A 25,072-nucleotide genomic window follows, 5' to 3' on the forward strand; every position below is an offset into this window, starting at 1 on the left:
GGGCCGAGCCCGTGCCTCCTTGCTTGTTGATATAATACATGGCGGCCTGATTGTCTGTGCGAATGAGGATCACCATGTCGTGAAGTAGGTGTTGGAAAGCTTGGAGCGCATTGAAGATGGCTCTGAGCTCCAGTAGATTGATTTGATGTAGTCTTTCCGCACTGGTCCAGAATCCTTGGGTGCGGAGACCATCCAGGTGGGCCCCCCATGCATAGTTCGACGAATCGGTTGTGAGAACTTTCTGATGGGGGGGAGAGTGCAACAGCAAACCTCTGGATAGATTCGAAGAGGTCATCCACCAAAGTAGAGACTGCCGAAGAGCAGGTGTGACTAAGATGTGTTTGGTTAGTGGATCGGACGTCTGATTCCACTGTGATGCCAGGGTCCACTGGGGGATCCTGAGATGGAGTCTGGCAAAGGGTGTCACATGTACTGTGGAGGCCATATGGCCCAGGAGCACCATCAGTTGTCTCGCCGGTAGGGTTTGGCGAGTAGACACCGACTGGCAGAGATGGAGAAGGGACTCCATGCGTTGCGGAGGCAGGAATGCTCGGAGTCGAGTGGTGTCCAGGACCGCTCCGATGAAGGGGAGGGACTGGGTGGGTTGTAGATGAGACTTGGAAAAGTTGATCTCGAAGCCCAAATTCTGGAGGAAGTAGGTTGTAGCCAAGACCGCCGAAGTGACCTCTGGGGCTGACGGGGCCTTGATGAGCCAGTCGTCGAGGTATGGGAAGACCTGTAGACCCCTGTCTCGGAGTGCCGCGGCCACTACCACCAGGCACTTTGTGAAGACTCTGGGGGATGAAGAGAGGCCGAATGGTAGCACTCGATACTGTAGGTGCAGATTTCCCACCCGAAATCTGAGGAACTTTCGGGAGGCCGGGTGAATGGGGATGTGAGTGTAGGCCTCCTTGAGATCCAGGGAGCATAACCAGTCGTTCTGCTCGAGGAGGGGGTATAGAGAAGCCAAAGTCAACATGCGAAACTTCTCTTTGACCAGAAACTTGTTGAGTGCCCGAAGGTCTAAAATGGGTCGCAGGTCGCCCGTTTTCTTCGGGACGAGGAAGTACCGGGAGTAAAACCCTCGGTTCAACTGGTCTGACGGGACCGGCTCGACGGCCCGAAGCTGAAGTAAGGTTTGGACTTCCTGAAGAAGAAGGGCGGTCTGTGTCGAGCTTGAAGGGTACTCTCTTGGAGGATGGTCCCGGGGGACCCGGTGGAAGTGAAGAGAGTATCCTTCTCTTATGATGGTAAGGACCCATAGGTCCGTGGTTATGGCCTCCCATCGATGGTAAAAAAGATGGAGGCGGCCCCCTATGGGAGAGGCTGAGGGGTGCAGAACGGTGTCGGTTATGCTCCCCGGAGGGGAGTCAAAAGGGCTGGGGAGCCTTAGGTGCAGCCGGTGGCTGAGGTTTTTGCTGAGACTTCTGGGGAGGTTGTCTCTTCGCAGGTTGTCTCGCAGCGGGCGTTTGTCTGGGCATGTAACGCCGCTGGTAAATCAGGGGTGGCCTGGAAGGTCGAGACTGTTGAGGTTTGGGTTTGGGCCGCAGGATGGATTGAAAAGATTTTTCGTGATCCGACAGCTTCTTGGTAACCGTTTCGATAGATTCATCGAACAGGTCAGCTCCCGCACATGGTACGTTGGCGAGTCTGTCCTGGAGGTTGGGATCCATATCGATTGTACGGAGCCATGCCAGGCGACGCATGGCTACCGCGCTTGCGGCAGCATGTGCCGAGAGTTCGAATGCATCGAAGGAGGATTGCATCAGCTGGAGGCGTAATTGGGAGAGGGAGGCTACCACTTCCTCGAACTCGAATCGAGCTTGGGTGTCTATGAACGGAGTGAACTTGCGGAGCACCGGCAAGAAGAACTCCAGATAGGAAGAGAAAAAGAAATTGTAGTTCAGCACCCGTGACGCCATCATGGAGTTTTGATAGAATTTTCTACCAAATTTGTCCATCGTTCTCCCCTCTCGGCCCGGCGGTACAGAGGCGTAGACCTGAGAGGGATGAGAGCGTTTAAGAGAGGACTCGACCAGTAGGGATTGGTGGGAGAGTTGAGGGCCCTCAAACCCTTTATGGTGCACGATGCGGTATCGAGCATCGAGTTTGCTGGGAATCGCCGGTATGGAGTACGGTGTTTCGAAACACTGCATGAAGGTCTGATCCAGCAATTTATGCAGGGGGAGCCGAAGCGACTCCGTTGGAGGGTTAGGTAAATGCATGGTGTCCAGATACTCTTTGGAGTATCGGGAGCCCGTGTCCAGAGTCACATCCAGATCATCCGCCATTTGTCGGAGGAATGATGAGAAAGACAATTGATCCGCCAGCGTCGGTCTGTGGGACGGGCTGGAGGAGGAAGAGGCCTCCGGATCCATGGACATCGGGGAGCGGCAAGGAGAATCGGGTACGGGTGTCTCCTCGTACTCCGGTCCCTCCGGGGGGGACACCTCTGATGAGGAGTATCCCATACGTTGCAGTTTTTTCTGCGGTGACACCTCCGAGTGGCGTGAAGAGTGCCAGGATGAGTGTCTTGATCGGTGCCCGTCTCGATGGCGGGACGGGGATCGGGATCGTCTGTGCATCGCATGGTCTCCCGAAGCCCCCAAGTGGTGGATAGGGCTGGAAGCGGTGGATCGCAGCTGGGGTTGCGATGCGGATTCTTGCGATGCTACCCAAGTCTGGTAAGGAGTACGGAAGAACTCTTCCTGACTATGCCCAGGGCTTTGAGTATCGATCGGAGGTCTGGTCCCATGTTGGCGCGGAGGCGTAATGGGCTCTAATGGCGGCATATCGGTAAGCGAGGCTTGCCGCATGGGCATCGCCGCCCTCCCCCGTTCGTCCTCGTCGGTTTTCGAGGTCGAACGGCGTGGAGGAGGGGGAGGGGGCGGACCGCCCCTTTGGACCGGTACCGGGAGGTCACCCTGTATGGCAGCGATGAGCCCGGGTCCGATGGTCTGCATGAGCTCAACGAATTGAGCTTCCAGCATGGACCGTAGCGAAGCCGATAAGGAGGGATCCGCACCGAAAGGGGGTCCTCCTGCACGGTCATCGCGCTCCTTCGAGGTCGAGTGCTTCTGCTTAGTAGCTTTCGGCACTTTGATGACCACTGGTGGTACTGTGGAAGGAAGAGGTACCTGAACCGAGGAGACCGGGGCAGGCACCGACGTCGAGCTCGTGGATGTTGTCGGGATGAACGATGCCGGTTTCACCACACTCGATGCAGGAGGGGTCGATACCGGTTTCGCCCGAACCGGGGAGGTATCAGATGAAGTGGAGGCTGAAGGATCCTTAGCTGCGTCCATCTTGAACATCGATTCCCACAATAGGCAACGCCGTTTGAATGAGCGTGCCGTAAGGGTAGAGCAAGGCCTGCACGATTTCGGAATGTGGTCAGGACCCAAACACTGCAAACAGCGCCGGTGAGGGTCCGTGAGTGAAATCGCGCGTTGGCACTTGCTGCACTTTTTAAACCCGGTGATTGGCCGGGACATAGGCCGGAGAATCTCCGCCGTGAGGTCGAAGCCTGTGGGCCTGAGCCACGTGGCCGGCCCGTTCGACCCGCCGGAGGAAATAATCTTTTTTTTTTTTTTTTTAAACTGAAAAAGAAATGTACTGTTAACTATAATTAAAAGAAAGCGAAAACGCGGACAAGGAAGGCAAATTTAACTGAATTCAGCTAGCGCATGATGAAGTTGAACTTCTCAGCTCCGCGGAAAGAAAAGAACTGAGGAGACACGCCCGGATCTCCGGGCGGGAAGGCACCGGCGCATGCGCGGTGCGGGCATCTAGAAACTTTAAGTTTCTACAAGCAACACGTGCTTGTGAGACGTCCGTACCGGGGCTCTGTCTGATGACATCACCCACTAGTGAGAATACCTGCCTGCTTGTCCTGGGATAAATGATGTTACATAATTCAGGCAACTTTATAAAGAGTTTTTAGATACTAAAATCTTGTTATTAAGGTTTAATTGACATGCTGGCACTTTGAGGAAATTCCTTGGTTTTGTGCGGCAGTTTGTGCACTCGGGCTCAAAAAGGTTAGCCATCACTGCTCTAAGGCCACCACATCCACTCTGTAGAACTTTGTAAAGGTATGGAGAATAGACTAAGAAGCTGCTCTACAGGTTTCATCAGGTGGATCATCTTGGGACTCCACCCAGGAAGAAGCAGCACTTCTAGTCGAATGTGCTTTGATTGAAATAGGTGGTTGTTTTCCGCAGGCAATATTGAAGAACTTGCCATGCAAATCCAACTGGCTATCGAAGCCTTGGAGGCCAGCCTGCCTCATCTTGATTGGCTAGTCAGCACAAAAAAGGATAGTAAGAGAGATGTGAATCATTGGTCCTTTCCAGGTAGTGAAGTAGACTAATATATCTAAGTCTATACAAAATTCTGTCCTGTTTAACTGAACCCATAGGGTGAAAAGCGGGCAAGCGAATCTCTTGATTGACATGAAAAGCTGAGATCACTTTTGGTAGAAATGAAGGTACTGTTCACAGAGAAACAAAGATTCTCTGCAGGAGAGAGCCTATAATTTTGAGATTCACCTTGCTAATATTATGGCCACCAGAAATACCATCTTGATTGTAAGGTCCAAAGGGGATGTGTCTTACAGAGGTATGTATGGAGCCTCAGGCCCTTCAGAATGACATTAAGGTCCCATGACAGAAAAAGCTGATGCAATGAAGGATGCAATCTGAGCATCCCCCCTCAAGAACCGAGTGATGTCTTGAGACCCCGGCGACCGCTTACCTCCACGAGCCCAAAAGCACAAGAGGTCTCCACTTGTACCTTGAGGAACATGACTGTTATGACTTTTTCAAGTCTAGCTTGCAAAAAATTCCAGGATCACCGGAATTGGTGCTTGCCAAGGCTCTACCTGCTTCTTGGAGCACCATAGCTGGAAAACCTTCCAGGTTTTAGCGTAAGACGCAAACGTTGAAGGCTTCTTGGCTCTAAGGAGAGTCGCAACAACCTCCAAATAACCCTTATGAGTCAGGGCCGTGTGTTCAAGAGCCATGCCGTAAGGCCAAAGTGCTCTGGATTATCGATGGGTACTGGACTGTGACTGAAGAGCCCCAGATGAACCAGCAGCTTGAGACACCTGCCTCTTTGTAGTTGCACAAGATCTGTATACCTAGGCCAGCGAGGCCAGTTTGGGGCCACCAATATCACCAGACCCTGGTGGCTCGTGACTATGCAGATGATCTGGCCTACCATGGCCCACAGTGGCAACACAGAGTAGACTCTCTGTGGGCCAAGGCTGAACCAAATTTAGCTAAGTGATCTGTTATACTAGCTCTCTTCTCTATTCCAATGAATGAAACCATCACACACGCATAATTATTCTGTTAGGACCCACGTGATTACAATGTGCTCATTTGGTTTTTAATTATTGGGAATTTCAGTCACCAAAGTCAGACATTACCGTATTTTCTCGCATATAACGCGCGCGTTATACGTGGTTTTTACATACCGCGCATACCATGTGCCCAAGGCCCCGCCCCCAGGAGGGACCTAAGGCTCCCAGGCCTATTCTGATTGGCTCAGGCGCCTTAGGCCCCACCAGTAGGCGGAGTTTTGGGACGGATGGGCCAATCCAGCCTCATTCCGTCGTTGGCTGCCTGCCGGACAGGCGAGTTTGGCTCCCGTCTGTCCGGCCAACTACAGAAAGGTACGGGGAAGGGGGGTGGGGGTGTCGTGGGGGTCGGCCAGGGGGGTCGCGGGTCGGCTGGGGGGGCGGTCGGAGGTTCTTGGGGGGGCGGTCGTTGGGGGGAGGGGGGTTTGCGTCGAGGGCAGGAGGGCCTAGGATCCCTCCTGCCCGTAATGTAGTGCGGGGTGGGGGTAGGGGGTCGCCGTGGCCAGGAGGGTTTGGGCTCCCTCCTGGCCCGAACAACTAGCGGGGGGGGGGGGGGGGGGTCGCCAGGGCCAGGAGGACTTGGGCTCCCTCCTGGCCCGATATTGTCGGGGAGTTGGGGAGTCGGCGGGGCAAGAGGGCTTGGGCTCCCTTTTGCCCTGATCGTGTCGGGGAGTCGGGGGGGCAAGAGGGCTTGAGCTCCCTCTTGCCCCGATCGTGTCGGGGTTGCCGCGGTTGGCTGGGGCAAGAGGGCTTGAGCTCCCTCTTGCCCCGATCGTGTCGGGAAGTCGGGGGTGGCAAGAGGGCTTGAGCTCCCTCTTGCCACGATCGTGTCGGGGGTGCCGCGGTTGGCTGGGGCAAGAGGGCTTGAGCTCCCTCTTGCCCTGATCGTGTCGGGAAGTCGGGGGGGCAAGAGGGCTAGAGCTCCCTCTTGCCCCGATCGTGTCGGGGGTGCCGCAGTTGGCTGGGGCAAGAGGGCTTGAGCTCCCTCTAGCCCCGATCGTGTCGGGGAGTCGGGACCGCCAAGAGGAAGCAGCAGGACACCGGTAGGAGCTTGTACATGATGGGGGGGGGGGTCGGGAGGCTGTGGGGGTGCAAACGGTCCTTCGGGGTGGGGGTGCGTGTGAGCGGTCCTTCGGGGTGGGGGTGCGAGTGGTCCTGCGGGGGGGGGGGGGGGTGAATCGGACGTCGGGGGGGGGCATCAGGCTTTCAGGGTGGGGACAGGACTTCAAGGGGGAGAGGAGAATCGGGGCGGGCGAAAGGAGAGTCGGGGTGGCCAGAGGAGAGTCGGGGCGGGCGAAAGGAGAGTCGGGCAGCATGCGCGGTATACGGGTGTGCGCGGTATATAAAAATTTCTGTACATAAATTTGTGTTTTTCGTGCGCTATACCCGTGTGCGCGTTTTATACGGGTGTGCGTTATCTACGTGAAAATACGGGACTTAAATTCTGTTCAAAAATGCTGAATCATGAATTTTTACACGGTGTTTTTCTTAAGGCCAAATTAACACCAGATTTTAAAAATAAATAATTTATATATCTAATTTTTCCATACTTCATAAAATCATGAAGGCAATGGCTGGCTTGGTTTTAAAACTGATGTGGCACTAAACTGCTTCAATACCACTGAACACATTAAGGAAATTGAAAACTGCTTTGCCAAAGTAACCAATTTAATGACATCGAGCAACGGACTACATAACCATTTTCTGTCCAATTAGAAAGAAAAATGCTAAACTAGAGGACTTCACAGCAAGACAAACTACACAGCAGCCTAGAAATGTCTCAATTGCCTGAGTGTGAGTCTGGCTGTCAGCTTTACTAGATGCTGAATCTGTCCCTGAGCCAGCTGCTGTCACAGAGAGAAAACCTCCCACCGCTTGGCACATCACCACCGTACTTTCCAGTCAAAGTTGGACAAGGAGAGCAAAACATAACATATTTTATTTGGCACTAGCTTAACAAAAATAAAAATGTTTTCTTTCAGATTTGCAGTGTTTATTTTTTTCTCCAATCAAAGATGAATATGATGATGATGATGTAAATACTCTGCTAGGTGCTTTTGGCTAATTTGTATACACATGCATTTTCTACCTTTACTTTTCTTATGATCATTTTATCAACTGTTAATTTATAAAATTCCTTCCAACTGTTTCCACTCAGTTGCTTAAAAAATATTAAGCCACATTTGTTTGCTATCTAATTCCATGGAATAATAATGCCCATTTTACACGAGGAATAGCTAGAATGCATACTGTGCAATGGGATTTCCAGGGCTTAGTCTGTTCTTATGCTTTTAGAATGGGAAATATATAAGTGCAGAGCCTTTCATAACAGTAAAGGTTGAATACCATTCACATCATTCGATTCAAGATATTTCTTGATATCATTAGCTATTACTTCCATATAGAAGGGCTCTGACAACACCACAGTAAGAAAACACCACAGTGACCTAGGACATGACTCAGTGTCCTCCAAGAGGCCTAATAACACTGGGGCATGATATGAATAAGCACTACTGGCTATGTCACTGGATTGCAAATTCCCAGAGCAAAGAGTCCTTCCCCAGCCAAAAATCAATTCAAGAATAGAATCAATATAGGAGAGAAAAATAGGTATAATCATGGTCATTAGGATGAGTAAACCTCCAAAAGTCCTGCAAACCCCAATGACAAATAAAGGACCATGGGCCTTTCCTTTCTGAGCATATACCACCCTATTAGCGGAATTGTCCATAACCAGATCAGATGTTAAATTGAAATCCCCCCCAACCAAGAAAGAATCCTCTACAGAGGACTGCAGCAAGCACTCTTAACCTCTGAAAAAACTCCCCCTGGCCCTCACTGGGGGCTTAAATATTAACTACGGTGTACATCTGACTCTTAAGTTTTAACACCAGTAAAAGATAACGCCCATCCGGATTGTGCACCACCCACCGAGTAGATGCTTGTAGGCTCCCTGCGATAAAATGCCCACTTCTCGGGTTTTCTTGTTTGCCTTATTAGAAGCAAAAAAACAACCCAGGAAACTTAGAATGACACAATAAATATTCATATTTTGCTAAAAAAATTAGTTTCCAGGATAAAAATGACATTGGCTTGTAAGTGAGCAATTTCTTTAAATAATAAATGTCTCTTAGTTGCCACATTAAGACCCTGCACATTGAGTCATGAATCGCAACTCACTACTGCTAGGAATCAAGGCTGAAACCCGATCTCCATGTGATAGCACCTAATCCTGTATGTATGATCTTCTCCACCGCATACTTGCCCCTGCCTCCTAGTCCTAACTACCCCGCCCAAATCCCCCCTTCTCATGACCACCCACTCAAACCCTCCCCCACCCCCTCCCAACTTTAAACAAAAAAAACCCAATAGGGAATACCACCCCCAGATGGACCCAACTAGTAAGGGAGGAAAGTAACCCACCTACATGCCTCATACATAGAACCAACTTCACAGTAACAAAAATTCATCCAGCAACATATTCTCAAAAATATCATAGTAAAGTACCCGGATAACAACAAAATCTCAAAGCAGAGCAAGAAAAAAAAAAAAAAAAAGAGAACCCCTTGTGCTCACCAGGGGCTAGTGTGAATATCCACAACCAACACCATAAGTGTCTCACAAGTACAAGCTCCCAGGACTTGGGGCTAGATTCACTAAAGTCAGTGATTGTCGCTAACGAAAATCGCCGATAACCGGCCTGATTCACTAAATGGACCACCGTGTTTTTGCCCTCAATCGCCCATTTTACGATCCGATCCAACCCATGCAAATTAGTAAAACCCCATGCAAAATAGCCAAGCGATTGATTCACTTACATTGCTTGGCTATTTAGCATCGAGTTTTACCGATCCTAAAACCCGATTGCTGTAGACCTGTCAGTAACTGCCCATTCCCTCCCGCCAGGAAAGACCTCCCCCCCATACCCTCCACCCTCCCTCTTGAAAAAAACTGCAAGAGGAATGCCCACTCCCTCCTGCCCAGAAAAACCTCCCCCCTGAAAAAAAAGGCAGGAGGGATGCCCACTCCCTCCTGCCACCGGAGGAGCCCGACACGTCTGAGCCAATCAGGGCCTTAGGCCCCTCCCTGTGCACCACATGATGCATCGGGGATGGGCCTAAGGCCCAGTGTCGTTGTAAAAATTGGAGGAGCAGAAGCTGTTTTCAGTAGTTTCTGTTCCCAATTTTAAGGTACAGGGCACGGGGGCCTGGAATGGGAGAGGGTCTCCGGTGACAGGAGAGAGTGGGCATCCCTCCTGCCTTTTTCTTTGGTTGGAGTGGGCATCCCTACTTCTGTTTTTTTCAAGAGAGGTGGTGGGCGCCTTCGTGGCATCCCTTCTGCCTTTTTCTTCCAGAGGGGGGGGTGAGGTTGTTCCTGGCAGAATAGAGTGGGCTTCACTCCTGCCATCTTTTTGGGGATCGGGGGGGATGGTGGCTCAGGGGTGCTAGCATGGGGAGGGTGCTTTTTTAATGGGACAGTTGGTGCATGTTTAAGTCACACAGAACATCTTTCCATTAAAAAAAAGGCAGAAGCCCTGACAGCAGTGATAGGAGGTTGCTTCCCCTGTCTCTACTATTAGGGCTCTACGAATGTGTCAATTACTCACTGAGCGGATTGAGTCAGTGGGTTTGTGTGCAAATCATTTGCATGCAAACTTGATAGTGATTCAATCGTTGTTGGAAAATCGGCCAACAGCAATTGAGTCACTATCCTTAGTGAATCTAGCCCTTGAAGCAATCTGCTAATCATCCTTATTTGGATCCCTCCACATGTTGAAGATCCCCCTGGCTATTTGAGCTACCCGTTGCCATCTGGGTCTTGGAGGGCGCGAAGCCAAAGACCTAGATCTCGACTGGGGATTTCTGGATGCTTGAGATACCACTACAAACTGTTCGCCTGGGAAAATCTGGGCCACCTCTTCCAACAAACAGACCATTCACAGCATACCATCAAGATAAAAAAGTAAAGCAAAGGGGTACTTCCAACAATACTTAATGTTCTTTTCCCTCAGGTATACCAATAAGGGTTTCAAGTCTGCTCGTCTCTGCAAGGTTACCGAGGCCAGATCTTGATAAACTTTGATCTCATAAGTATTCCATTTCAGCACATCCCGGGCTCTAGCCACTCGCATGACTGCTTCTTTTATCTTAAGGTCCTTAAAGCACGGAATAATATCACGTGGCTTATTTCCACGGGGTGCCAATAATGCTCTATGTGCTCACTGTAGGCCAACCAATTCTGGTGCCACTGTGATCATGCCATCGAACAGCAGTCTACTGGCAATCTGCTGTACCACTCATTCACAGTCATTATAATCCGCCAATTCGAGCTTATAAGAACATAAGCAGTGCTTCTGCTAGGTCAGACCAAAGGTCCATCACGCCCAGCAGTCCGCTCACGCGGCGGCCCATCAGGTCCAGGACCTGCATAGTAATCCTTTATCTATACCCTTCAGTCCCCTTTTCCTTCAGGAAATCATCCAATCCTCTATCTATACCCTTCAATCCCCATTTCCTTCAGGATATCATCCAATCCCTTCTTGAAAGCCAGTAGCGTACTCTGTCATATCACACCCTCTGGAAGCGCATTCCCGGTGTCCACCACCCTTTGGATGAAGAAGAACTTCCTAGCATTGGTTCTGAATCTGTCCCCTCTCAATTTTTCCGAATGCCCTCTCGTTCTTGTAGTTTTCGAAAGTTTGAAAAATCTGTCCTTCTCCACTTTCTCTATGCCCTTCATGATCTTGTAAGTCTCTATCATGTCCCCTCTAAGCCTCCGCTTCTCCAGGGAAAAGAGGCCCAGTTTCTCTAATCTTTCAGCATATGAAGGGTTTTCCATACCCTTTATCAGTTGCGTCGCTCTCCTCTGAACCCTCTCGAGTATCGCCATATCCTTCTTTAGGTACGGCGACCAATATTGGATGAAGTACTCCAGATGCGGGCGCACCATTGCCCAATACAAGGGCGGGATAACGTCCTTCGTTCTGGTTGTAATACCTTTCTTGATAATACCTAGAACTCTGTTTGCCTTCTTAGAGGCCGCTGCGCACTGTGCCGACGGCTTCATTGTTTTGTCCACCAGTACCCCTAAGTCCTTCTCTAGGCTACTTTTTCCCATTACCAGCCCTCCTATCGTATAGCTGTACATCGGGTTTCTGTTTCCCACATGCAAGACTTTACAATTCTCTACATTAAACTTCATCTGCCATTTATTTGCCCACTCTCCCAGTTTGTTCAGGTCCCTTTGTAACTCTTCATAGTCCTCTTTATTCCTAACCTCATTAAAAAGTTTTGCGTCTTCTGCGAATTTTATAACTTCGCACTTCAGCCCTGTTTCTAGGTCATTTATGAATACATTGAACAGCAGCGGTCCGAGTACTGACCCCTGCGGAACACCACTCATGACCCTTCTCCAGTCCGAGTAGTGGCCCTTCACTCCTACCCTTTGCTTCCTACCCGCCAACCAATTTTTGATCCATCTACATCCCCTTCCACTCCATGGTTCTTTAGTTTCCTAAGTAGGCGTTCATGGGGTACCTTGTCGAAGGCTTTTTGGAAATCCAAGTATATGATGTCTATGGGAGTCCCTTCGTCCATTTGCTTGTTTATTCCTTCTGGAGTGACAGCAAGTCCTTGGTGCGTGTTTCCAGGTCCAACACCTCCTGTTGCTCCTCCATGCGTTCCTCTGCCTCACTCATTTGGTGGCCCAATTCTGCCAATGTCGTCAGATCATCCCGTAATGTTTTAATATCCACTCTAATTTCTTGTAAAATCTCCCAAACTTCCAGCATCAGTTCTATTGTGGAGAAGGCAGATGGAGTCACATAAGACTCAGACTATAATGCCAAGGATGCAGCCCATGGAGCCCCACAAGCCATCACTTTGGTAGGCTATGGGTTGCTGGGAGTGTAAGTAAAGACCTTCAAAGTTTTATGGCTGGAGTGCAATATTTAATTGCTCAAACCACACAATATCTCTGGCTCTCCACACCACAGATATTCCGGGAACTTTGCTGCTCAAATTGCAGATAGATGGAATGCAATTCAGTATCAAGAGCATGCTGAGCACAACATTCAGCCATCTATATCAGCCAGTGACATCCTGTGAGCTCTTTTCACTGTAGCTGAAGTGAGAGAAAGGATTTTCTGCCTCAGAAGTGTTCCAGACAGTCCGAGCTATCAGTCAGACAGACCTCGACTGAAACCTCTGCCCCCTTGGAACTTCTTCACTCAACCGGGGGTAGGAAAACATAGCCTGCACTCCGATACTTGTTACTCAGGACTCGTGTTGAGTCTTTTAATTCAATAAATGAGACTGAACATCAATCAGTCACTTTTGTTGTTTTTCTTCTGCTACACAACAGGCTAGCCCCCAACGTACAGAGAATAACAACCGCCCGAGAGCAGTTATTGCTAGATATATCAACTGGAAAGATAAAGATCTTATCATACAAGCCTTTCGAAAATATGGTTGACTTGAATATGAAGGTCAAAAATTACTTTTGTTCAACGACTACTCCCTACATGTATCCACCCTTCACAAGACGATGGTGCCACTATGTTCTACATTGCATCATCGAGGAGTGAAGTTTGCACTTGTGTATCCAGCGACTTTACGCATATGGAGAGAAGAGAAATCACACTCATTCACAGACAAAGCAACCGCACAACTATTTATAGACTCTATGCCTGAGACAAATACTACCCCAACGGGCTAATTTTATCAGCCATATAGTTTACTTTGAGGTATCTGTCTGATTAAATCAATTCCAAATTTAATATTTTAGTCTGAGCCAATAAGCTCTTATCTTAACATGTTATGTTATGTAATGAAATACAAATTTTATATAACCTGCTAAATTAAGCACACTAATCTTCACATTTATATTACTGATTAGGTGTGGATCTTGTTAGATGTTAGATGCTTCACATGCGTCATTCTTATATGCTCATAGAAGCATCCTTAAAATATTTTAATATGTACATGATAGTTTGGTTTATCTATTTTCTGACCACATATTATGAGGTCATTACTATTTTCTTCTTTCTTATTTTAATGTCTTTTCTACTTTTCTTATTAGATAGGAGTGTCTACCTTATCTCACTAATATATCAGTTATCTTCTCTCGACAAATGTGATATACTGCATATCTCTCCAACGCAAATCATATATTATGGCTGACCTACATGTTTTTTCCTTTAATGTGAATGGCCTGAATCATCCCATTAAAAGAAAAAAGATATCCAATTATGTGTCCAATAAACATCCAGACGTAATTTTATTACAAGAAACCCACCTCCCATCTGCTGCCGCCACGAAATTTCAACTAAAGGGATACTCTGCTCATATATACTCCCCTGCGACTTATCAAAAGAAAAATGGTGTTTCAATCTTTCTTAAAGATAAACTCTCTCCCATTATTCATTCAATTAAAACAGACACAGAGGGAAGATGGTGTCTGGTACATGCTGCGTTGCACTCAATGGACTTTGTTCTTCTCAATATTTATGGCCCGGTTAAAGATCACCCGGATTTTTTTTAGAGACATTCAACTAGCGCTAATTGAATTCAGTTCTTGTTCTCTGATATTGGGTGGAGATTTTAACCAAATCCAAGACTTGTATATTGATAGATCTTCTTCCTGTAAACCATCCAAGACCAAGTCTTTCACAGCTCTACAGGCCCTAAAAGATGCTTTCTCCCTTGTAGATCCTTGGCGACTACTTCACCCGAAAGGTAGAGAATATTCACATTTTTCACCACCACATAATACATACTCGAGAATTGATTTCTTTCTTATATCCTCCTCTCTCATTCATGACCTTACTAATACTAGTATACATCCAATCTCCCTTACGGACCATGCTGCCATTTCTTTATATATTTCTATTTCGGCTCCACGTAATGAATCTCCTTCTTGGCGACTAAACAACGCCTTACTCTTGGATGAAGAAACTGTTGAAAAAATCAACTCATTTACATTAGAATTCTTCGAAAATAACTCTAAAGATCCTGAAGTTTGTCCTTCCATAATCTGGGAAGCTTATAAAGCAACCCTTAGAGGTGAATTGATAAAAATTGCCTCTTGGAAAAAAAAACAGTCCATGAAAAAAGAAAAAGAATTAGAAAACGCTATTAAAACATTAGAAATACAACATATGTCTAATCATTTACATGACCCAACTATTCTCCAACATATCCAAAAACTTAAATATGAATATAATACTTTAGTTTCATGCACAGCCAGACGAGATATCTTCATTTCCAATTCTGGTCACTATATGGGGGATAATCTTATGGGTCGTCCACTGGCCAGATATCTTAAAATTAAATCCAAAAGATTACATATCACATCTATCCAAAATTCATTAGGACAATTAGTCAAAACCAGATCTTCAATTTCTTCTCAATTTGAAAATTTTTATACTTCATTATATAAATCTGAAGTTGCGGCTCCTGAATCAGATATAGACTCTTTTCTTTCCTCCTTATCTCACCCGACCATATCGGAGCCTGTTAAATTGGAACTAGATTCTCCGATAACCATAACAGAAATAGAAACTGCTATATCTTCCCTACCGACTGGAAAAGCCCCAGGTCCGGATGGTTTTACTAACGAATTTTATAAACTATTTCGAAACATCAAGCTCCTCATCTCCTTACATACTATGATTTCCTCCACTCCTCTCCAGATAAACAATTTAATTTCACAGAAGCCACCATCGTTGTAATCCCTAAACCTGACAGAGACGCTACCTTGGTCAAAAACTTCCGTCCCATCTCTCTCCTTAACTTAGATTATAAAATAATGCAAAGTTACTTGCATTAAGACTCACCAAAGTGATTCCACATCTTATACACAAAGACCAAACGGGATTTATTAAACAAAGATATATAGGAGATAACCTACGACTTTTTCACCACATCAATGCTCATGCTAAAACATTGACAGACCCAATAATAGGCCTAGCTATAGACGCTGAAAAAGCCTTTGATCGAGTGGAGTGGTCTTTTCTTTTCAGTGTCCTAAAATGGTATAACTTTGGATCATTTTTCACGAAATGGATAAAAACATTATATCATAGTCCTAATGTTCGTATTCTAATTAATAACTCTTTATCCAATACATTTCCCCTTCACAGAGGCACTAGACAGGGCTGTCCTCTCTCACCACTATTGTTCAATTTAGTGTTGGAGCCTCTTCTCTCTGCTATTCGACAATGCCCGCTAATTAATGGTATTCCCTCCTCTGATCGAGACTTCAAACTAGCAGCATATGCTGATGATGTATTAATTTTTCTAAGAAATCTTCTCTCCCTCATCTTATACATATCATCAAACAATATTCTAGCTTCTCAGGATATTCTGTAAATTGGGAGAAATCAGAAATCTTTCCTCTGAACAATAACATTCTTCAATCAGACTTGGCTAATTTTCCATTCACATGGTCAAATGAAGCTGTGAAATATTTAGGGATTTTAATACACAAAGATCCAGTCTTTGCTCAAGATCTTAATATATCCAAAATCAAAAATTTAGTTCTTAACACTACATCTAGGTGATCTCCACTTTATTTGTCTTGGTGGGGTAGAATAGCATCCATCAAAATGACCCTAGCACCTCAAATTATTTACATCCTCTCAATGCTTCCTCTTTTATGCCAGAAATCATTTTTCCATTGGCTAAATAAGAAGCTATCTGAATTTATATGGAACAAGAAAAAACCTCGAATTGCTCTAGCCAAGCTGAAGGCCTCTAAAATTAACGGTGGTCTTAACTTTCCAGATTTCTACCACTACTATATTGCTTCATTAACTAAATATGGAGCTTACTGGGTCAATGACTCCTTCTCTCAAGACCCTCCTAATTGGAATGAAATGGAATGTTTTCTATGCAAACCTTTACACATCTCTTGCCTATTAACGATATCAATACCCAGACATTTGAGAAAATACTCTCTTTTGAATTCAACGCAGCATGCTCTCCATCATTTAGATAAAATAGCTGATATCTCAATTAGTGTTAGCCCACTCATGTCCCTTTGGAATAATCCCAATATCCAAAACCAAGGCAAATCCCTTTCATGGAAACGGTGGCAACGGACAGGTATATGGTTTGTTCATCAATTATATACTCTTAATAAACTAATCACTTTTGATATTCTTTGCTCCACATACCTACTAACATCCTCTGCTTATTCACAATGGATCATACTCAGTGAAATACTGTCTTCTGTACAGATACAATATGACTTCATATCTTCTAAAAATACTATTTACCATTGGTCTTTACGGTCTCTATCAAAAGGGAAAGCTATATCTTTTTTTTATAATATTCTAAGAGACCAATCCTTCACTTTCTCATATCATGCTATGAAACACTGGGATAATATAATAACCATTCCACTTTCTGACATTGACTGGGAACTCTTTTGGTCTTCAACAAACCGCCCACTTTTATCTTCTAGAGTTTCACAATCAATGCTCTTTGTAATGTGGAATGCAATATGGACCCCATTTCGTATGTGGAAAGCCAAATTAAAACAAGATTCTATCTGCTGGAACTGTTTGAAAGAGGAAGGAACTCTTGATCATATGTTCTTCCATTGTACTCTGGTCCGTTCTTTTTGGTCCAAAATCTGGAATACCATACAATCTATCACCAACTGCTCAGAAGAGATTTCTATGGACATTATAATCCTTCGATCTCAACACCCCTGTTTCGCGCAATCAAATTGTCCTCCTAAACTCATTGATACCATGTTTGTGACTGCTCTCATGCATATTCTGAAAAATTGGAAATCATCTTCGTTATTAGATTATACTTTTTGGTGGAACTCTCTATGTATGTACCACAGATTTGAATCATATGCATATGAAAATAAAATTTCACTCTGTAAATCCATGAATTGGAAAAACAAAAAATCACCCTGGTCATTTTTAGATTCATATGTACATTCTACTATGTAGACACTCCTGTCTTCTCCTCTCTTTAAAATTTTTTTTTTTTTTTCTTTCTCTTCTTTTTTCCTCTCTCTTTCAATTTTTACTTTGTCCTATTTCACTTTCTATTGTCATACATCACCACAAACAAATCCAATACTCTGAGCTTTTCTTAATAATATGGGCCTTTATAAATAACTGTATATTAATGCAAAATGTTATACTACTTTTATGTATTTGAATTGCTCCTTGTATTTTTTAAAATACTGAATAAAAATTTATTGAACTAAAAAAAAACCAAAAAAAAACCAACAGGCTGGCCCCATAGGTCCACTCGAAACTTGCTCTGTGAAGCTGCAATCTGCTCTGTGGAAACTGTTTCCTTTCCCTGGCAGAGAACCATTTTAAAAGGGGGTCTCATGGAACCAATGCCACTGAAAACGAATTTAAGACGATAAAAATAAGAAAAAGCAGAGCAGATCAGAAAGATTGCAAGATTTACCATTACACAGGGGGATGCGGCCCGGTTGGACCGCCCTCTCACATTGATTGAGGCTCGTAGTGCGCTGCGTTCTATGAAACTTGGCAAATCTCCTGGACTGGACGGTTTTACTGTTCGGTACTATAAACGTTTTCAAGATCTGCTGCTGCCCCCTTTGTTGCGTTTTCTTAATTCTTTGCAAGGGAATAGTGCCCTCCCCTTCTTCATGCGCTTGGAAGGGGTGACGGTGTTGGCTAAGGAGGGGAAGGACCCTCTCCAATGTGCATCCTATAGGCCGATATCCCTATTGGGGGTGGATACTAAGATCTTCACGCGCATTCTGGCGGACCGCTTGATGAGTTGGATCCCTCGGCTGATCCTTCCGGATCAGTCGGGATTTGTGGTTGGCAGACAGGTGAGGGATAACACGCGTAGGGTCTATAATCTGTATGACCGGGCCAGGGGGGGGGGGGGTGAGAGAAACGGTGTTTTTGTCTATCGATGCTGAGAAGGCGTTCGATAGAGTTTCTTGGCCCTTCTTGTTTAAGGTTTTGGAATCTGTGGGACTGGGCCCGAGAATGCGGGATTGGATTCGGGTCCTCTATAGTGGCCCTCTAAGTTGTATCAAGGTGAATGGTAGCTATTCGGAGACTTTTTCTCTAGCAAGGGGAACTCGTCAGGGGTGTCCCCTTTCTCCGCTTCTTTTTGCTTTGACAGTGGAACCCCTAGCGCAGCGGGTGCGAATGAATCCGGATATTAAGGGAGTTACGGTACCGGGAGGGGATTTTAAGTTGGCTTTGTTTGCGGATGATATTTTGTTCACGGTGGAAGACCCGGCAGCCTCCTTGCCGGCTATATTGCGGGAGTTGGAGATTTATGGGGATGTGTCAGGATTTCGGGTTAATGTTGGTAAATTGGAGCTCCTCAACATTAACTTGCCGGCTGATCGGGTTTCCTACCTTCGAGATCGATATCCGTTTCGGTGGGTTACCCATTCATTGCGCTATCTAGGGGTCTATTTTGGACCGCCGGGAGTGGGGTTATATGACCTTAACTTTCCACCGCTCTTTCGTCGCATTCGCCAGGATTTACTTAATTGGAAAGATCTGTATTTCTCTTGGTTGGGCCGGGTGGCCATCGTGAAGATGATGATTCTGCCTCGATTGTTGTTCTTATTCCAGGTTTTGCCTCTTTGGATTGATAGGAAAATCTTGGAGGGGGTGCAGAGACATATCTTTCATTTCATCTGGGCTGGCAGACGGCCAAGGGTGAGTAGGAAAGTCTTGCGCATGGGGAGAGGGGATGGGGGGTTGGGGGTCCCGGATGTGGTGAAATATTATCAGGCTGCTCAGCTGCGCGCCCTTCTAGAATGGCAGACGCAGACACCGAAACTGTGGGTGGGAATTGAGCAACGGTTAAGTGAGGGGGTACCTTTGTTACATCGGCCGTGGGTGCCTGGCAGGGCGAGCCTGACGGGGGGGGGTGTCCTCGGTGGTGACTTCCTTGAGGGTATGGAATCAGACCAGGGCCTGTTTGCTGGGGAGTAAGAGACATTCCTGGTATACTCCGTTGAGATATAATCCTGGCTTTCCACCGGGAGGGGATGGGGGAGTGTTTGCAGACTGGGAGTCACGGGGCTTAATATGTGTGGGGCAACTGTGGGACCCGGTTTTGGGGGGGGGGTTACACCCTTTGCGGAACTCAAGGGCAAGTATGGGCTTGGGATAAGGGATTTGTTCCCCTACCTGCAGGTCCTTCATTATATTAGGTCTTCGGGTCTTTTGGGAGACTTGAGGGGTGGTAAGACGCCCTTTGAGCTATTATTGGGCCCAGTGCTTCGGAAGGGAGCTCTCTCCGCTATATATAGGTGCCTTAATGGTCGGGGGGCTTCCCTTCCGTATATGACGGCCTGGGAGGATGATTGTGGTTCTGCTATTTCCTGGGACACTTGGAGCGACATATGGTCAGAGATCTCCTCGGCGGGTATAGCCGCTTTGTTGCTTGAAAACGGATATAAGGTTCTTTTTCGTTGGTATTATACCCCTCAAGCTGTGGCTCGCTGGCAGGGGGGTACGAGCGCGCTTTGCTGGAGGGGCTGCGGGGAGGTTGGTACCTATTTGCATATGTGGTGGCAGTGTGGGCAGGTGTGTGGATTCTGGACTGAGGTCTTTGCTCGGGTGTCCCGGATCCTGGATGTCCAGATTCCGGCCGATTGGCGACACGCCTTATTGTTTTGGCATCAATTGGACCTGGCTCGGGGGGACTCTTTATTCTGCAAATTGGCCTTTACTGCTGCTCGATTGGCCATTGCCTCTCGGTGGAATCAGGTGCCTCCTCCCACGTGGGCCTTGGTGGAACAACGTTTGCTCTCTTGGCAGAATCTGTATCACTTAACGGCTTTGAAGCATGGTAAACTGCATGGCTATGCCCATGTGTGGCGTCAATTTCGGGCTTCTGTGGGGGTTTGTGGTAGAGGTGGTCGAGGGCTATGAGCTGGTCATGGGGTTGTACTGGGTGGGTGAAGCTGGGGGGGATCTCATATATCTATTTAGTCCCAATTGGTGGTTTTTGTTTAGTATAGACTGTTCTCAACCTTATTGTAAGCTGTGGGTACTGTGGTTTGTCCCTGGGGGGTGGGTGGGGGGGTATTGATTGTGTATGGGTGGGGATTATAGAGTGTTATTCTTAGTTGGAAGGACTTGCACATGTCTATATAGCTGATTGTATTGCTGTGCGTTCTCTTGGAATGTGATATTTTGCTCTTTGTATTTTTGTTCTTGTATCTCATGTGCAATTGCTATGTATTGTTTGGAGTGTTTTCTCAATAAAAGTTTTTCAATTGAAAAAAAAAAAAGAGAATGTATGTGAGGTACATTACAAAAAACCATGGAGGGCAGCAATTTCAGTAGCAGGCCCTCGATTATGGAACAAATTAAATGGGTTATTGAGATTATGTCAAGATCTGAAGAGTTTTAAAAAAATCTTTAAAAACTCACAATTGTTAAGGCTTTTTTTATGATTAAAATTTGACATATAGTTCTATGATAAATATTATGATCAGTCCTCAGCACATTTTTAAGATATATTTCCTTTCCCACCCCTTCGCCCCTTTCCCTATCCCCCCATCCCTTTTTTCCCCATAAATAAAATTATATTGAAACAATTCAACTTTAACACTTCTTCCAATTTCATTTCTTAAAGATACATTAATCCTCCCATCCCCCTCCCCCCCTCTACTCTCCCTCCCCAACCCCCCCACAAACATTGTCTGACCTGGAACACACATTGGTATAGCAGACCCTAAACCCCTCCCCCAGGCAACTAATATCCCTCAATATTATTTTAACATTTCCCAAAAATTCATCTATATTTTCATATGTTTAAATGCTCAATTACTTAATTTATATATATTCATTCATTCAATTAATATATATTGATATTAGTCTTAACATATTCATTTTTAACATCCTCACATAAAATCATCCAAATAAAATTCAATATAAATATATACTTGAATAAAATAGGTAAATTCATTTAAACTAATTAGTACCCTAAAATTATTTCCTTCTTTATTAATTATCCCTCGTTTAAATCCCAATTCCCTACACTTTTTTAAGCTGATAGTTTTTATGACGTAGATACTATATGAATGATTAACTTGTTAATGTTTTATGGTACTGTCTTTTCTACTTTGCATGTAAATTGTAATTTGCTTAGGTTGTTAAGCGGAATAGAAATTTTTTTTTTTTTTAATTCTTTATTCATTTTACATCTTACAACAAGTGTATCAAAAAATAACATTTAAACTTAATCAATATCACTTGATTCTCTATCAATTTAACTTAAACCATAATATAGAAATTTTTAAAATAAAATAAGTAAAAACGAAACAAACAGGCATAAGGAGGATTTTAAAATAAAATTGGGAAATCCAAGATGGCCGCAGTGGCAGCATTTTAGTATCAGAAAACAGCTTGTGGGAGCAAAACTAAAAGTTGAAACACACTCTAAAGAGAATTTTGGAGGTGGGGGACCCTTGGGACACCCTCAGAAACCTTTAGTTTTGCCTAAATCAAACCCATCCCAATTTTCTCATAGACAGTAATGAGCTGTACGCACAGAACTACCACAGCTTCTCACGGCAGCTGGAAATGGAGAAGGAATTTCTGCTTCAGACAAGGGTGGCTCCAGCAGTTTGTCTCTTCGGGCTGCCTTTTATTCAGATTCAAAAACCTAACACTCTTGACCCGTTACACTCCCATATGATTCTTTGTGGTGGCCGACCTCCACCAAGCCTTTCAGCTCAAGTGCCTGACTCCACAAGGGTGAGCACAGCTCCCAGGGGACCCACCCCGAGTGTTAAAGCAGGCACTCTCTTAAAAGTGTGGCCCTCCTGGCTGCAGATCCAAATGTTGAACCCTTCTTCCAGGTAGAGCTGTCCCAGAACTACTGGGAACCTCCTAGCACAGGGAAGCCTCGAAAAGATCGAATTTAAAACCTGAAAATAAAAAATCTATTGCAGAGCAAAGACATCTTCTCAACTAACTTGCAGAGTTAAAATGGAGGAGAGGGGGTGCTTCCCAGAGACACAAAGGGGTGGAGAGAAGAAAATGATTGATGCCTTCTGCAAACAACTCACAAGTTGGGTACTTAACCTATCCATAAGGAATCGTATGCTGTTTGCACAGAAAAGGATGATTCGGTGTAGGATGGGCTAGGGAGGGCATAAATTCAAATTTCAGTAACTTGTAACATGAAGATATTGCTGGGCAAACTTTACGGTGTGTATTCCACAAATGATGAGGTGGTTGGATAGGCTAGAGTCAGCTTCAAAGGCAACTGCAGACTGCTGGGCACGATGGATCAACAGTCTGACCCATGGCAGCAATTCTTATGTTCTTATGACAATACAGGGTGTTTATAGTCTATGGCCCAGAAACATCAAAGAAAAAAAGACAATTTAATTTAATCATGAATTTATAAGGTGTGTAACTAATGGGCAGACTGGATGGACTGTTCAGGTCTTTATCTGCTGTCATTTACTATGTTACTATGTAATACTCTTATCTCATGTTTTACATGCTCTTTTTTACCATATGTAGTTAACGTAGAAAACAAACTCTTCCTTTCATGAAATGAAAACTATAGAACAGATCAAAGAACTGTCCACCTCAGTCTCTTAAGAGAATGCTTCTTTACCTTAAGAAGTTGTTTTCCAATAGTAGGGCTCATCTTTTCATCTACCATGAGGATTACTATGCCTCTCTCATCCATGCCTCGCCTTCCAGCTCGACCAGACATCTGAATGTATTCACCAGATGAGATCTGTAAACACAATTAAACACTGCTTTATGTGAAGTATCTCCAGGAAGACAATCTACTAGCTGGCCTAAACAGTGCATGCTTACTGAGCATCCACAGGAGATCTGGAAACAGAAGCATATAAGTCAACTGTGTTTTGAAATTCTTCCCCTTGTAGTTATTAATGCTATCCGCAGTCTAGCGCTCCCATTTATCACTCCCCCATACTCTGAACTATCTACGCTAAATCTGCTTACTTTAATCTGGAATCACAAATGTATTCTTCCTTGCTGTGAGCCACAATGATTCCCTGTCAAAAATTGTGAGATATAAGAAGCTGTATTATTATGATTAGAAAACAGAAGTATAGACCTTCCTCATTGTACATATTGTGTTATTCAGAGAGGCTTTTAAACCTCTCCTAAGGCTAGCCTTTTTTTATTTTAATTTCCAGTATTACACACAAGAATCTTCTTGGACAAGAAAAAGAGATAGCAAGTACAGAACTTAAAATTCAGCCATATTGCTAAAGAAATTAGGTCATCTTCCTCAGACCACATTTGAGGATAATAATAATAATAACTTTATCCTTCTATACCACCATAGTCAGATGACTTCTAGGCGGTTCACATCGAAGAGGGCTGGACAATCAGCGAATTACAGAATACAAAAAGTGAGGGTACAACTTATTACACAAGAAATAGACATAAGGAAAATATGAATCTCAAGTATGCAATATGAATCTCAAGTGTGCAACCCAAGGAATAAAGCTGGACAATCAGCGAATTACAGAATGCAAAAAGTGAGGGTACAACATATTATTCTTAAAGTCTGGCACGCTGTCTGCCTCGATCACCTGCACTGGTTGATCATTGGAACAAGCTTCCAGTGCAGGTGATCGAGGCAGACAGCGTGCCAGACTTTAAGAATAAATGGGATACCCATGTGGGATCCCTACGAGGGTCAAGATAAGGAAATTGGGTCATTAGGGCATAGTCAGGGGGTGGGTAAGCAGAGTGGGCAGACTTGATGGGCTGTAGCCCTTTTCTGCCGTCATCTTCTATGTTTCTAAGAAATAGGCAGAAGGAAAATATAAGTTTTTAAATTTAGTGTGGCTTCTGTTTAGGAGATGAATCTGTCAAACAGTACGTTTTTAATTACTCTCCGAAAGGTGCTGTAGATCAGCCTAGCTCCATTTATGTAGTTACCCAGCCAGGACTGCTGTTTGCTTGCTTGAAACATGAAAGACCTGTCCAAAAAGGATTTGTATTTGCAGCCGGTGATCTTTGGGTATGCAAATATGTTACAGTTTCTGGTTGACCGTGTGGGGTTGTGTAGTACGAAATGTGGTAGAAGATAGGAAGGTGCTAGACCCCAGACCTGCTTGAAACAAATACAGGCAAACTTGAACATTATTTGCACCTCCATTGGCAACTAGTGTAATCTTCTGTAGTAGGGGCTAATGTGGTCATTTTTCCTCAATCCGAATATCAAGCGAACTGCCATGTTTTGTACTATTCTTAATTTTTGTACTGTTTTCTTTGGGATATCTAGATAAATGATATTGTAGTAGTCCAGTATTGACAGGACCAGAGACTGCACCAGCAATTTAAAGGATGTGGAGTCAAAGTATTTTTTAATGGTCCTTAATTTCCACAGTGTACAAAAGCATTTCTTCACCACTATATTCTGTGGTCAACCATAGTTAGATGTGTGTCTAGTGTGATTCCCAGTGTTTTTATAGTTTTAGAAATTGGGTATTCGTGGCCATTTAGATGTAGCGATGTTCTGGTAATTTTGTCCTTTGTGCTTGCCAATAAGACTTGCCAATAGAGTAAGAGGAGACTCAAAAGAAGAAATATAGGATAATTTAAAAGGAAACAGGCTTGGCAGCTAATTCCTTAATTTCAACAAACTGTTCACTTATCTTTCCTCATTGTTACGGTCTTCAAATCCAAGAAGGATCTTAATTGATCTGATGCAAAAA

At 45.0% G+C, this 25,072-nt stretch overlaps 1 protein-coding gene across 1 annotated transcript in view; it reads right to left on the minus strand.

Moving 5' to 3' along the window:
• Positions 1-25,072, minus strand: part of MTREX (Mtr4 exosome RNA helicase) — a 311,801-nt gene that overhangs the window by 149,138 nt on the left and 137,591 nt on the right. The window contains exon 15 of the mRNA XM_033931296.1: positions 22,984-23,109. Coding sequence (XP_033787187.1) covers positions 22,984-23,109 — 126 coding nt within the window. The remainder of the gene's footprint in view (positions 1-22,983; positions 23,110-25,072) is intronic.

This window comes from Geotrypetes seraphini, chromosome 1 (genome assembly GCF_902459505.1).
Source record: "Geotrypetes seraphini chromosome 1, aGeoSer1.1, whole genome shotgun sequence".
In the NCBI taxonomy this organism is placed as follows: domain Eukaryota; kingdom Metazoa; phylum Chordata; class Amphibia; order Gymnophiona; family Dermophiidae; genus Geotrypetes; species Geotrypetes seraphini.